Source organism: Mesoplodon bidens (genome assembly GCF_964165515.1).
Source record: "Mesoplodon bidens genome assembly, chromosome: 15".
In the NCBI taxonomy this organism is placed as follows: Eukaryota; Metazoa; Chordata; class Mammalia; order Artiodactyla; family Ziphiidae; genus Mesoplodon; species Mesoplodon bidens.
This window is the reverse complement of record NC_138171.1, coordinates 5,656,626-5,671,920: the sequence shown is the minus strand read 5'-3', so window position 1 is coordinate 5,671,920 and position 15,295 is coordinate 5,656,626. Positions and strand designations below refer to the sequence as shown.

At 56.5% G+C, this 15,295-nt stretch overlaps 1 protein-coding gene across 2 annotated transcripts in view; it reads right to left on the bottom strand.

The window, feature by feature from the left end:
- PMEPA1 (prostate transmembrane protein, androgen induced 1) overlaps positions 1–14,853 on the bottom strand; it is a 59,613-nt gene extending 44,760 nt beyond the window's left edge. Inside the window, exon 1 of one of the 2 annotated variants that reach the window (XM_081255466.1) lies at positions 14,659–14,853. Coding sequence is in view for 1 of the 2 variants with exons in the window: in XM_081255465.1 (XP_081111591.1) it covers positions 13,678–13,786 (109 nt within the window). In the remaining variant the exon portion in view is untranslated. Of the gene's footprint in view, positions 1–13,677; positions 14,221–14,658 lie in introns of those variants that run through there. The other variant, XM_081255465.1, reaches the window with a different exon arrangement.
- Positions 14,854–15,295: the final 442 nt, after the last annotated feature.

Below are 15,295 nucleotides of genomic sequence, written 5' to 3'. Positions count from 1 at the left end.
CCTTCTCACAAGGGCCTCAGGGTTCAATTAAGCCCTCTTTACAGAGAACAGAATTAAGAAGGGAGGGGCCTCCCTGGTGGCGCAGTGGTTGAGAGTCTGCCTGCCGATGCAGGGGACACGGGTTCGCGCCCCGGTCCGGGAAGATCCCACATGCCGCGGAGCGGCTGGGCCCGTGAGCCATGGCCACTGAGCCTGCACGTCCGGAGCCTGTGCTCCGCATCGGGAGAGGCCGCAGCAGTGAGGCCCGCGTACCGCCAAAAAAAAAAAAAAAAATTAAGAAGGGAGGGGAAGGAAAGAAATGGCAGGGGAGAGGTAGGAGCAGGGCTCATCGGGGGCTTCAGTGATGAGAAAATCTTGTGTCTGGAACATGCCGCCTTCAACTGCAAGGCCACCAGTGCCCTGTTCCCGCCTCTGTGTGATTCTCCCTTCCAGCCCCTGGGAAAGATACCCTTCAAGAAGAGACGTGCCACCCCACCCCTGGTGAAGCAGAAAGCCACACGTTGGTAGCCAAGAACCCAGAAGGCAAAGGTAGGGGCAGCTCAAGCTGAAGGGTGGGTTTAAGGCGTGTCCGGCAGCCACAGCGAGCAGAAGAGGAAGCCAGGACGCTGGGTGCCCAGCCTGATCCTGGTGAAACCGGGTGCCCCTACCATTCCCTGAACTGGACGGTAACTTACAGGCCCCAGGCGGCCACTCCACCCACCAGGCCATCCCCCTGCACCGCAGCTGGCAGAGGCCTCAAGGGTCGCTCGGCCACTCGAGCACATGGCCTGGAAGGACAGGGCGGGCGCTGGAAGATGAGGCCGACGCCAGGGCTCACGGGCCCCGCGGTCCTGCTGCCCAGCGCACAGTGACGCGTGCAAGCGTGAGCTCCGGCCTGGCTCGCACGGAGTCCCGCCGGCCTGCTGTCCTTACGATGACGACGTTATTGGTGGCAGCGCTCTGATTAGCCACAGAAAGGCTTCAGGCTGAAAACTGGCCCGGATTTCCTCCTTTCCCTCGACTGAATCTCAGTTTCTCCATCTGTAGGCACGGGGTGGGGGCCAGCCCAGTGGGGCTTAACCCCAGCCGCACCCTGGAATTAGCCGGGGAGCTTTAAGAAGCCCCACTCCTGCCTTGGGGTGCGCCTGAGGGTCAGGGTTGCAGATCCCCCGGGGCTTCCATGTCTAGCAGGATGGAGAAAGGCTGTTGAGAAGGAGGCTGGAGAGGGACCTCAGTCCTAATGCTCTCTGGACCCTCTCCTCGCGCCCTCTCCCGAGGCACCCCTCTTGGGGAGCCCAGGCCCTGCCCAGCGCCCCATAGGTCACCATGACCCTTTTCTCCCGTCGGCTGCAACCCGACACGGGACGGATTCCTGCTCTCCCTGGCACGGAGCCCCGGGATCGTCGCCGGTGACCATTCCAGGGAGAGCGTGTGCAGGAGGGCTGAACAGGACGCAGGCCCAGCTGCGAAAGCCCGAGGGCAAAGGCGGAGAGGCCTGGAGTCGGCCACGCCTTACACGGGTGACAGGCGGTTCTGAAGCCAGGGGGACGGCGGGCAAAGCACAGACTTTGGAGTCCCGCAGCCCAAGTTCAAATCCTGCTCTGCTGCTGGCTGGTGATCTCTGCCCCCTGGCACGTGGCTTAGCTCCACTTCCTCCTGTGCCAACGGGGTTGCCCCGAGGGCGTACACGGTGCTTGGTGAGCGTCTGTGACTGCTGGCAGGAATGGCCGGGGTTCGAAAAGCCACAATGCCACTAAGGCAATCATCAAGGAAACAGACAAAGTTGCTGGACACTGGGGGCTCACTGCCCGAATACTGACGGCCCAGCTTCTCTCCTTTCTTCCTCTTCTTCCTGAAGTCCACCCCCACTCACCTGGGTCTATTCCAGGAGAGGGTTCAGAGCTCATTCTCACTAGACTGCAAAAGAACGCCGCAACATGCATCCCAGGTAAAAATGGAGGCTTCTGTGACATTTGAGCTGGTGACCCCGATTTTAAAGAAAGACAAATGAAGTAATATTGGGGGGCTGAGAGTAACATGGGTAGGGGGCTTACTCCAGATCTCACCGTGAATGAGCCCAGAGGATTGGGAGGGACCCAGGCCTGACAGCTGAAGCCGGGGCCTGGGTCATATCAAAGTGGTGGCACAGCCTTAGAACTCATAGTAGGGACTTGTCCCCGACTTGTCAGGCAGCCCAAGGGCCTCCATGTGACATGACGAGCAGATGGGGAGTCCCGGTGGCTGCATGCAGGAGCAGTCCCTCCCCTTCCTGGAGTTCTGCAGCCCTTGCCACTGTCCCATGCTGGGATCGATTAGCAATGTCTGTCACGGGCAGCAAGGGGAGTGCTGGCTCAAATGCCACACACTCATCCCTGATCCACACTTTGAAAGTCACAAAGTGGCTCCATAAGTACCAGCTAAATTCTCCTCTAACTAAAGAGTTACAGGAGCTGGGGATCCACAGATACCCGAGCCAGGACTTTATTCAGTGATGTGGAGGACAGGATACAGTGGAGCAAGTCACACAGATGGAGAATCAACCAGACTAGGAGACTTCAGAAGGGAAATGGCCACAGGAAGAAATATTCCTTAACTAAACATAAGCAACTTCTGGATTATGCACTTGCAGGCAGGGCCTAGATTTATGTGGATGATTGGAAGCTGGGCTCATAATTACACCTCTGCGCCATGTAGCAGGCGACTCTAATTACCCTCTAGATGGGAGGACGGTGACAATTTTATTTAGGGCGAAAAGTAACTAATAAAATTAGACAAAATTAGCAGCTCCACGTGTAAGTCCCCACACACTACAGATTAATGCAGAGACTTGACAACTGCAAACATCTAAGAGAAATGAGAGGGGACGGGAGTGGTCCCTGACCCTTAAGCCTGGATATTTGAACTATCCCGTGGTAAGCCTAGTGGATAGACTTTTTTAAAAGGCAATGTTCTCTGCATTTGTGGCTTTTGGGTTGAAACTCTGCTCTAGGTTTGACTGGGGGTGTCCCTACATGTCAGCCTGCTCAGAGATTGGGATCCACAAACACAGGAGAGATACACCCGAGACAGGAGTGCATTTAGCTGTGGTCCATCAGGACGACCGACAGCAGCAAATGGAGGGGTGTTCAAAGGGCTGGTCGGTGTTATTTCATCGGTTAGACTCACCGATGTAATTGACACCCTTTCCATCATGTCGATACAGCCACCTCTTTCTCCCATACCATAAACAGACTAGAAAAAATTGTTTCCCCTGTGGCTGTGACCCCCATCGGCTGCTCAACTCAGCCCCGTATGAATCATTCCTGGCTCACCGCGACTGGGTCCTGAAATGACTGGACAATAACGGGGCAGCACAGACACCAATAAATGAATCATGCCTTCCACAAGACCAAACCTTTGGCTTTTACAGACACCAATTTACAAAGTAGAAAGAAAAGAACAAAGAAATTACTCAGGGTGTTTGCGCAAAGTTGATTCATAGGTTTACAGAATTATTACCAACTAAATTATTTTCAGGAAGGCAATCAGACCCGTGACCAGCTACAGGACCTCAGCCTGAATTCTCAGATTTGGAAATTCGCAAACTGGGGCAAGGGCAGATACCAAATTCCTGCAGGGCTCCCCAGGCTGAAGGGACCCTCCCTGCCTCCTTCACTTTCTACTTCCTTTTCGAGGGTTACTTAAGACCTTGATGAAGTCTTTCTGTGTAGCCACGTGAGCTATGTAAAGGAAGTAAGCATGTACGCACTTAGTTTTACTAAACGTCTTGGTATTGACTTTTATATTTTATTCCTGAAGTGCAGCAACCATAATAGGCCACACAGATTCTCCCTTCTGTGATCGGGATTTTGAAATACATTACCTACAACCACCAGACTCTTCCACCATCTCTCAACTGACGTCCACTGGGGGGATATCAGAGCAAAGCTACTCTACCTGCTATAAAGCTTAGGCAGATGAAGAAACAGCGCTTGCTATGGCCACGTGCAAATTCTGAGCCTCTCCAATGGAAATGTGGCCTCTGGGATGAATCACCCCACAGGGCTTGGGTTGACGCTTGCTGGCCAGGCATTTGAACATTATAGGGCAGCTTTAGCACAGTCTGAAAGCATCCCCGTCAGGAATGTCTGACCCTGGTGGGCAAAGTGACATAAGCGAGAACAAAACTGAGCTCGCGCCTGGCTGACGCTCTAGGGCAGCCCCACTTACCAGCAGCTGCCTGGACCCTCTCGGGCAAAGCGAGGCAAGGGGGGTGGCGGGGCCGTCTTGCGGAAGCTACTTCAGATGAGCAGTCAGCAACCAGGTACCCAAGACCAGCGGGGCTGAGAAAACCTCTTCTGGGAAAAGGCAGTTTGCTTTGCCCAAAATGTGCAGGAAAACTGACTGAGCTGCTCGTTTCTATTGCTTCTGAGGACAGAGCCTGGGAACCCTGATTTCACCTCCCTGGGGGAGCCCAGGGCGAAGCACACCTGCAGGGGGATGGGGATGTGGTTCCCGCTGTGGCCTCCAGTCGGGGAACCTCAGAGAGGTCTCCTAGCCTTGGGTGGAGTGCACACGTCTTAAAATATTCTGCATATTTTATATTATAAATATAAGTCTATATATGTATGTATTTTTTATACCCAATGATATGTGGTTTTACATATTAAAGCACATATTTCTGTATTCTTAACCACTGACACCCACACAGATCCGCAGCTGGATCTGTCACTTTTGCCCACAACCGCAAAGCCAGGGATGGAAACATCAGCTCCTGCAGACCTTAAGGACCTACAGAGACCCTCCTATCCCTGAAGCGTGACAGCGATGATAGAAGGTGACAGATCAAATGCCAGCAGTTACGGGACCTCAGTGCATGCTCCCAGCAGCCACGGGGGTGATGAAGGAACACCATAAATCCACTCTTTCACTCACTGCTTCATTGTTTACTGAACGTCTACTCTGTGCCAAGATCCTGCAAAAGTTGTACGAATCCTAAGTAGAACCTGGCACAGCTGCCCCCAGCCCCGTCACCACCGAAGTCCATATTAGGGCTAGAAGATATGGGACCGTTTCTCCAAACATCAAAGGCAAGTTGGTGTCCTGAACTCATATGACTGTTCAGTGGTTTAAGTTGTATCTGTCCAGCCCCGGGGAGCCCAGCGCTGGTGCCAGGCGTGGGGCACCAGGAGACGTTTCCAGAGGGCAGTGTAACTTTAAGAGCTGTGGCTCAAGGAAGCCAGAAGCGAACTTTACCCAATATTCAGATCCCAGAGCCCCTGGGAGTTTACACTTGTTACCAAATAATTAAAATCCTCTTTTCTGCCAGGAGAACCACTTCCCAAAACCACCGAATGCAATAATAAATGACTATAGTTAAAATACATCTGGAGGTAAAGAAAATCAGACTCCACATTTCCCAATGCTTTCAACATCCTACAAGTGCATTGCAGAGGCACCGATTCTAAGCCAAGTGACCACCGCCTTCCTCCCCCCTCCCACTCCAGTGTAAAACAAATACATGTCAGACTTGGCGGAACGTCCTATCACCACCTGGTTACCTCGGAAGGTGAGTCACAGTAGCTGCCTAACTCCTTGCAAACTGTGGGTCTCACTGTCACATTTGAGCAGACGCCAGCTCCACTGGGGGTGACAAATGGATAGAGCAATCAAGAAACACTCCAAGTCTGAAACAACTCTGTGAAGAAAAGAATCGCCCTAGAAATCCCCCTTTTGGGGGCGAGGGGCGGGCCCGGCGATGCACCTGTGTCATTTCTAAGCTCTTAGTGGCACTAAAGTGACACTGAGAGACCCCTTTCTGCGTGGGTGTCGGTACCTGCCGCCGAGGGGGAGGTGGGGAGGAGGCTGAGGCACAGCTTCCTGCCCCAAACAGTGGAAACGGCACTGGAGCATTCAAAATGTTTTGTGCCCGAGGTGCTCTTCATTGCGGGGCAATTGTCTTGACAAGCTATGCAGCAGGTGTTGATGTCCTCTCTGTTTTGCAGAGGGGCAAGCAGGGAAGCTCAGGAGGGACCCCCGAAAGGATGGTTTTCCAAGTCTATATCCCGACCACCTCCTGTCCTGCCTGGAGTCTTCGAGGAGCCTGCCGGCCCGCCCTGCCCACTTCCTTGCCCCTCATACACAAGGTACCAACCAGGCTCGGGGATATAATGAACAAAATGGACCCCAACCTCTCAGCGACCAGAGGGAAGAGAGACGACACAACTCATTACACAATATTCAATGCCACGTGATAGGTCTGGAAAGAGACCCACAGGGTGCTCTTGGAGCCCAAACACAATGACCAGTCTGGGAGCCCGGGGGCCTCCCCGAAAGAGGCTTTGAGGTCGCCCCTGTTTCGGTTTCCTCTCCGCCCTCCTCCCCGAAATGAACTCACTTTCTTGTCCCCGTCCTTACTAGAACGGCAGCCCTCGGAGGGTAGGTTTATCTATGTAGTTGTCCCCTGATGCTCTGCGGTGCCCAGAACAGCACTTGGAGCAGCACCCTCGGTGCAGGATGAAGTGCTGAATTACTCAGCCCCTAGGGGATGCTCTGCCCCTCGTAGGTCCCCCATGAAGTCCAGATCTTCATCATCTCACCCTGGCCAGAAGGCTGGCAGTGCTCAGACCCCGGACGGCCTGGAAATCCTAGGAAAGCTAACCTATGGTCCCTCCAGGAACAGCCCTGGGCCACTTAGCAAGCCCCTGCCCCAGGATCGGATGGTGGCGGTTTGGGGGTACAGGAAGGAGCAGGAGACAGAGACAGCCTGATGCGGGGACACATGTCTGGGGGAGACCTTTCCACTGAAAGTCAGCCAGTGTGCTGTCCGACTGCATGCTCTGAGAGTTGTTAGTGCTCTTCCCTGATGAATGGGAGTCGGTGTGGTGTCATGGGGAAGAAATCACGGGAGCATGGGCGGTGGGGTCAGGGAGCGGAGGTGTGAGTCCCAACAGAGCATCGGTTCCTGGCTGTGTGACCCGGAGCAAGTGTCTTGCCCTCTCTGATCCCGTTTTTGCATCTGCAAATTGGTGATAGCAACAGCTCTCTCACAGAGTTGTTTTGAAGATTGAGAAAAATGCGTCACTAGTGCCTGGCACATAATAAGCTCTTCATATCCAACTAGGAAAGGGAGTGGAAACAAAAACCCAGCAGTCACCCTGGAAACAGAAGACAGAAGCTGTTCTGTGGCTCCTGGAAAGCCTGGGGATGCCCCAAACCTTTCTTAGCCCACCCCAGGGTGCTGAAGCCCCTGCTCCTCTCGGCAAGCCATTCTGGGGCCTTTCCCGGCTTGGTGACAGACACCTCTACCAGTGCCTGACAAGGCCCTGGCAAGACCCCGCGATGTCAGGGTTTGGCTTTGTGGTGCCACCCAAAGGGAAGTGGAAGTCGACGTGACTTCATGGAGGGTCCAGCCCACCTGGGGAGGTGGAAGGGCAGGAGCGAAGATGCGGGTGCTCAGAGGTGGAGAAGGGAAACCCACCGGGGAAAAAAGATCAGGGTCTCTTTTTGATGGCTCACCCTCCACCCTTGTACCCTCACTTGTTAAAAATGGAAATGAATTTTCAAAGTGAGAGCCTCAAACCATTCGGAGTTTCTGGGCTGTGTGCTCCCAACCGTCTTAGGAATGGACCCAGTGGGGTATCTGGTGTCAGGGTGGTGCTGACTTCTTCAGGGCCACATACCCTCCACCCCCAGAGCCCAGTCTCTGCCTCCAAAGCAGGCTCTGGATTCCAGTGACCCAGCGGGGGACCCTAAGAGATGTCTGGGCCTTCCTGGGCCAAGGGTGGACGTGCTGGAGGTTTGCCAGCCAGGGACAAGGAAACTCACACAAATATTCAATGACCTCCACTTTCAAGGTCATGGTACCCACATGGGCCTGTTCGTTCCAACGTCCCCAACCAGTGCCGGCACCCCAGCCCCAGGGTGGAGGAACCCTCTTCTGAAGTCCTTCTCAACAGGCAGAGTGCCAGAGTGTGACCGCTAGGGGACGGGACAAGTGGGTCATTGGGCCTAGTCCACCCCACTGTCACCACCAACTCCCATGAACGCAGAGCCGTGCACACACCAGGCCACACTCCCCGAGAATCATCTTTGAATCCTCCCGACACCCCAGCACACCAGAGCTGCTGTCCTACAGGTGGGCCAAGTGACAGTGAAAGGTGACACAGCCAGCAAGTCTGGGAGTGGGGAAGAGCTTCCATCCCTCTGGCCCTGGGTCACACTCTTAACCCACTTCAGCCCTCGGGAGAGAGGACCTGCGAGCAGGTGAGAAAAGAAGGAAACTGCCAGTGCTTAAAATCCAGGAGTTCTACAACAAAACCCAGCTGTCCAGGTCCCTGAAACTGAGAGGGCTGGCCTCACAGGGCCCACGTGACAACGGCAAGCCCAGTGGCAGTGGTCCCTTTAGGCAGGACTTCCATCCACCATTCTCTGCATCGCCCCCTCCTCCAAAACAGAGGACACTGAGTTTGCCACCCTGAACCATGCTCTGCTGGCCTCTGGAAGGCCCGGAGCAGTGGGGTACGTTCTCTCTGCTCCTCAGGCACACAAAGAGGAGGGGGCACGTGGCACCTGTGGCGCCCAGCCCCACCCCTAACCAAGCATCTTCACACGCACACACGCAGGTATGCACGGGACACCTTTTAAAAAGCACAGAACGTGTCCTCGGCCTTGATCTCCCCGCAGCACGTGTGCCATACAAGAGCCCAAGGCTGGCAGGAGTACAGTCTCCAAGACTCAGTGCGTCAGAGCTCTTTCTCTCTGCGCAGGACCCCAGGTGCCAAGCTGCCTGCCAACTTCTCTCTGGGTGATGACACCTGGAGACAAGGCCACGCGGGCCCTCTGGCTTGGGGCCCCCCACCCGTGCCCTCCTCTCCAACACTTCCTTATGTTTTAACAACTGACCAAACCATGGATGTTTAAAAACCCTGAGACAAGGTGGGGCAGGTACGTGGAGGTGGTACCTGGGCACACCTGAGCTGGCCGCTCTGGGGTTACTGGGGCTCAAGTGCATCTCACTGTCCCCAAGGTAAGCAGCCCCCGCCATCCCGCCCCGCCAGCCTCCTCTCCCAGGCAGCCTCACACACAGCTCCATCTCCCTTCCTCTCTTTCAAAGGGAGAGTGCATACATTTGCCCAACTTATTGGGGAGAGAGTATGTGTGTGCGTACTTTTTTCCTTTGTATTTGTCTCACATGCCCAGAAGAAGCTGTAACCATTCCCAACCTCGAGAGAAGCTGGCCGGAAAGGTAGAAAGGGGTAGCAGCTGAGTGTGTGAGCCCATACGTGTGCATGTGTGTTGGCATGGGTGTGTGTGCACACGCATGTGTGTGCCTGTGTATGCGTGTGTGCACAAAAGCCATTAGTTATTCTGTGTCTTGACAAACACTAAGCTCACCCCTGCCCGCAGGACGTGCTGGGCGGTGTAGCTGGCTTAACCCAGACTTCCTGGGAAGCTGTGGCCAACGGCCTGACCTGAGATCCAGTCAAAACTCAGCCTCCTACGGCACCTCAACCTAAAACCCGGACAGTCAGAAAACATGTGGGTTAAAAGTCCCAGCTGAGAGGGTCCACGGGGGTAAACGCTGGTGCCGGCTGGGCTGGATGTCCATCGTTTAACCGGAAACCTGAAATATCAGCTCTCAAGGGTGCCCGAGTCTTTCCTCCTAATAAATGCAAATCCAAGGCGAAACCCGGAAATTTCATCAAGAAGGAGCCCCAATCCTCCCTGCGTGGCACACAAGAGGCGCTCAATAAAGGCTAAGTGGATGAGTGGCAGGTGTCACCTTGGGCGTTTACAGGGACAGATTTTGGAAAGGAACGGAGGATCGTCTTCTCTCCACTGAGATCTGCCCTCCCGCCCCCTCCCGCCCCCTCCCACCCCCTTGGAAAAACCAGTAACTGATTAAAACGGTAGTTCTCAGCCAGGGACAATGTGCCCCTCAGAGGGCATCTGGCAAAGTCTGGAGACATTTTTGGTTGTTGCAACTTGCTGGGGGGAGTACAACCCTCTTCCTGACACCTAGAGGGTAGAGGCGGGGATGCTGCTAAATAGCCAACACACAAGACAACCTTCCCTTCCCTCCCAACAGGGACTTATCTGGCCCAGGCGTCCTAGTGCCAAGGGTGACATACCCTGGATTCCAGTGTTACACATGCACAGCACATGTGCCAGACAAACCACCAGAAAATTGGGTTCCTATGAGTTTCTGAGTCTCTAGCGCGTGGGGATATTTGTTTGGAATCGGAGGAGAGGTCGGAGAAGAGGAATCCGAGGCTCAGTGGCTCCGGTTGTGTTAAAAAACAAAGCCACCACCATAGACACTGTCTGCAGAGGTGCAGGGCGCAGCCAGGGCAGGGGCACCTCCCAGGACCCTCCAGAAATGCTGCCACAAGAGCCAACAGCTGTCTGGCACTACAATTCGGTCTGTCCAGAAAGCACAGTTAGCATCTGTTTGCCCCCAAAAGTCTCAAGCAGAAGCTGGAGGAGAAAGACAGGGGGTAATTTCTAAGAGATGCAGCAGAACTGAAAAGAGGTCAAAGAATGCCAAGAAAAATGCACATGTGTGTGCCAAGAGGAATCCTTTCCTCAAAAGTTGCCTCATCGAACTCCCTGGCTGTCATCTCCGGTGGGCTGTCACTTGAGCTGGTTGTTTTCCATTCCCAGAACCCTGGCTCTTTTCCAGAATGGTGTATTTTTCCGTGGGGTGAGTTCTGAGAACAGCAAAGTCCCATCTGACAGCAGCCCACACCCCTCGACCCTCAGGAAAGATGGGGGCCCCTAGAGAGTCTTGGCAGTGTCTTGTCAAAGTGAAGACCATCCCAGGTATCTGGCTTCCTCAGGGCCAACCCAGTTCCCATTCTTCCAGGTGCAAAGGAGATGTTGCTGATTTCCTCCAGCCCCCAAGTTCAAGGTGGACCTACTCTGGGGCCCCTGTTCCATTTTCAAGATGGTGTGTGCGTTCTATGAGAAATAACCCTGGGTCTGAGTCAAGCATCGCTTGGGGACCTGGGACAAGGCTTTCCACTGCCACTTGCCCTCATCTACAAATCGAGGGTATGAACCCCGAGTTTGCCAACGGTCCACCCAAGTCTGATATTTGGGGCCACTGAAGACCACACCAAGGACCCAGCACTATTCGAGGGGCAGGAAGCCATTTCCGGCACTGATGCCTCCAGCCAGGATTTGGAGAGCAGAGGTCTCGTCTTGAAAGACGGTAGAGTTTTTTATTTCAACCATCACGGTCTCGTTTTTCAGATGAGGAAACTGAGGCCCAGGGGGCTTAACGGACCTACCAAGGGCAATCTTTTCTTTTCTAAAAGAGGAGCCACCTGGACACTGCCCTGCAGACCAACTCCACCTGGACACTGCCCTGCAGACCAACTCCAAATTCAACTTTTAATGTTCTACTGGAACCCCCAGCTCAGATCATGAGAAATGCACAGCGACCACTGCCCATTTCTTTTCTTCCTTCCATTTTCCCTTCCCTCCTTCCTTCCTTATTTTTGTATAAAGAAACTCCAGGCCTTTAAAGCGTCCTCATCAGACTGTTTCCGGGAAATCTGATTAGCACTCGCAACAAACTGTTATATTATACCTGCGCTTTAAAGACCGCTTCCCTCCCTGCCCTGGGCTTTCTTCCAGGAAGTAGAGGGCCGTGTGTAAAAAATACACTGAGCATGATGACTAATGGGCCACCTCAGGGCCAGCTGGAGCAGGCCAGGGTTCCAGGCACTAATAACCTCAAGGGTCCCACTCAGATGCTGAAGCACACCGGTCAAAACAGGCATCGGACTTAACGGCCTCTTGGTGTCGGTCAAAATATTGTCAGGGCTGATTAGCCCAAGAAGGCACAGAAATAAAAATGAATTTTTTAAAAAGTCCTGAACACAAAGAAAGAAGAGCAGAATGTCCGGCCACACGCAGCCCTCATAATGGATAAGTTCAACCTGACAATGTGGACCGGGGTGCGGGGAGTTCCCTAAGGCAGTTTTACAGGAGAGGGAGAATAAGGCACCAACAGTACTTGAGCACCAATCCACTTAGCACCAGCGAGACTCTCCAAACATGTGCGAACATATTTTAATAATATCCTCCTGCATTTCATTAGCCTCCCGAGTTCACAAAGGGCCTTTGGGAAGCAATCTGGTTTAATGCAACTCAATTCCGCAAACGCTGGCTCTGGGCAGGTTCTCCTGGCATCTCGCTGGCCTGGCAAGAGGCAGCTGCGGGGGGGTGGGGGGGGTGGTGAGGGAGAGCAAGGCTTTCAATTCCAGGACTGGAGGGAGTGGGGACCGGCAGATGGAAGGACCCACCACCAACGCCAGCCAGCCTGCCCCAGCAGGGCCGGTCATGGGTTATTTTTACCCCTTGCGCCTCACTGTACAGGCTATGGGGTCGAAAACTGTGGCAGCCGCCTGCGGAAACTGGCTTATGAGTCACCCAGTGACTGCCCTCGCTCGGTGGCGGCTGCCTCTGGACTCCTGGTCCCAGATGGAAGAAGGCTGGCCCCAGCAGGGAAGGGCTGTGTGCCACCCTCGCCTGGGGAGATTAGGGGAGACCATGGTGACACTGAAGCTCCGAGAGACAAGAGGTCTCCAAAGGGTGGGCTGGGGGAGGGGGTATAGGCTAGAAGGCAGTCCCCTGGGGGGTGCCAGTCAAATGCCCATCCACCCCAGTGTTCACCTGGGTGGGCTATGTGTGACGGGTGTCCAGGCGTATTTGTCTCAACTTCTCCGAGCACAGGGCGAGTCAGCGCCAAGCTTCAAACACTCCCTTCCCCACCCTTGGTCCACCTCCCCCTTTCAGAGCAAGGCAGTCCCAAACACAGACAGCCCCAAACTTTGACTCATTTGTAACCACCGTCCCAGCCAGACTGAGCCAAGCTGTCCAGACAGAGGCTATTTATAGGTGCGTCGGGGACACAGACAATCACACAATGACACACACTCAGGATCCACGTTCGCCAGACCCGCCAGCGCTGAGCCCTGGATTCAGACACCTGGACACAAATGGTCCCCAGACCCCCAGAGAGATGCACACACTCAAGAGAGGCACCCAGACCCGGACACAGAGAGACCCAGAGACCCAAGAAGACTCGGGCACACACACTCCTGGGGCAGCCCGCGAGCCAGACACACAGACATAGAGAGAGGGACGCCGAGACCTAGACCGAGACACCCAGACACGCACACTCCGCAGACGTACGGAAACCCACTCACACAGACCGAGACCCACAGAGCCACGCACACTCCACACACACACCCGGAGCCCCAGGCACCGCGCAGGCCAGACAGTGTCTCACACGCCTGACACCCCCCTGCCCCCAAGCCAAAGTTGATAAAGAGCCGGCCTAATTGCTCCATCGCGACTGCCCTTTAGGGAAATAAAATGGAAACTTCACGGGTCCACCAGCCCCAGCCCTCCCGCGCCGGGCGCCCCGCCGCCCTCTGCGCAGCTCGGCCCCGGGTCCGAGTCCTGGCGGGCGGGGCGCGGGCAGCGGGGGCCGTGCCAGGCTCGCAGCGCCGCGGGACAAAGCCGGGACGGCCGCCAGCTGCCGCGAGCCGGGAGGGCGCGCCCCGGGCGCGGCGGGCGCAGCCGGGGCGCGGGGCGCATGGCCCGAGGGGGCGCGCACGGCCCAGGCCCCCGCCCGCATTTGCGCCTCGACTCGGGGTCCGAGCCTGACGGGGCTTCCGGGGAGGGGGGCGCGGGGTCACTCACTGATCTCCATGCTCTGGAACAAAGAGCGTTTGCAGTTGCACGTGCAGGAGACATTGGGCTGCCCGGCGGCGGCTGCGGCGGTGCTGTTGACCCCCATCAAGCGGTGCATGGACGGCGCGGCGGCGCGGCGCGGGGCGCAGAGGGCTCGGGGGCGGCCGGGGGGAGCTCCGGCCGGCGCCCGGCGCTCGGGCCCCGCATGCAGGAGGCGCGCGGCGGGGAAGGCGCGCCCCGGCTCGCCGGGCTCGGGGCGCCGCCAAGTTCCCGGGGCGCCGCGGGACTCAGTGCTCGGGGCCGCGCTCCCCTGCGCCCCCCGGCTGCCCCTCCGCAGCCCCGGGGGCGTCGGCAGTGCCCGCGGGTGGCGTCCGGGAAATGGGCTGGCAGCCGGGGCGCGCGCTGCCGCCGGGGCTGAGCCTCCGCTGCTGGCTTCCCCCAGCCGAGCGCCTCCGCCGCCGCCGCCGCCGCCGCCGCCTCCTCCTCATTCAAGTCCAAGGAGATCGGGTTTCGCTCCGAGACCGCGGTCGGAGGCAGGCAGACGGTCTGACGTCAGCGCTAGACGGGGCTGCCGGTTCCCACCGCGCGGGGGCCGGGGAGGGGGCGCGCGCTGCGCCAATCCCCGCCGAGGTTCCCCCGCACCCCTTCCCCGGGCCGCGGGGCGGGGTGACGGGGAAGGGGGCGGGTTCTTAAAGGGCCAGAGCAAGGCGGCCCGCGTAGACCCAGGACCCGCGCGGCGAAGGAAGGGCGCAGCGTCCCCTCCCCTACGGGGGTTAGTTAGGAAGCTCTGCCCGGCACAGACCAGGCCCGGGGCAGCGGGATTGGGTCCCAGCCATTGCGGGTGCGTTCCTCCCAACCCGGCCCCCGGGGTCCTTGACCGAGGCTTTGCGGGGGAAGCTTGCCCCCCACCCCCCAGAGAAGCACGATGTCCCTGGGACTCGGGGCAGGGGAAATTACGGGAAGAGGGGAGCCCTCCAGGTTACCCATTACCTGATTTCGCAGTAAGCTCCCCGACTCCAGATCTGCAGCCCCAGGAGGCCCCAAGCCCACTGCGCCCCCCGCGCACTTTAACCCGACCGAGAGGAGGTAGACTGGGGAAAACTGGAACTCGCGTAGGCACGCCCCGGACGGCTCCGAGAAACGCCCGGGAGCCCTTGTCATGTAAATACGTGTCCGGGACTCGTAACTTCCCAGCCGGCGGGGCCCGGAGCAAATCCACACCCAACAGTCTGCTGCCCCAGGGGCCACCGGCTGGGTGGGGGGGGCGGGGAAGGGGCACGGCTCGGGAGTTCTAAAGACGGGGGAGGAAGTGCGGGGGTGTACTTTTATTTCAAGTTTTAATTACAGAAGTGCTGCAAGAACACATTCTCCTGGAATTAAAAAGATATTAAAATATTACGTAAGAGGCCCCCCTCCCTGGCCCATCTCCACATCCTCTCAGCAATTCGGTGTGTCCTCTCCTAGACCCTGCCCGAAGTCTCCATTTATTTAACAAGTACTTATTTACCGTGCGCCAGAAACTTACCAACATGAACGCAATCTGACGCCTACTCTGAGGGGCAGGAATATTATTATTCCCATTTTACGGACACGGAAAGTGGCCAAGGGGGTCACTTGCTTAGGGTCA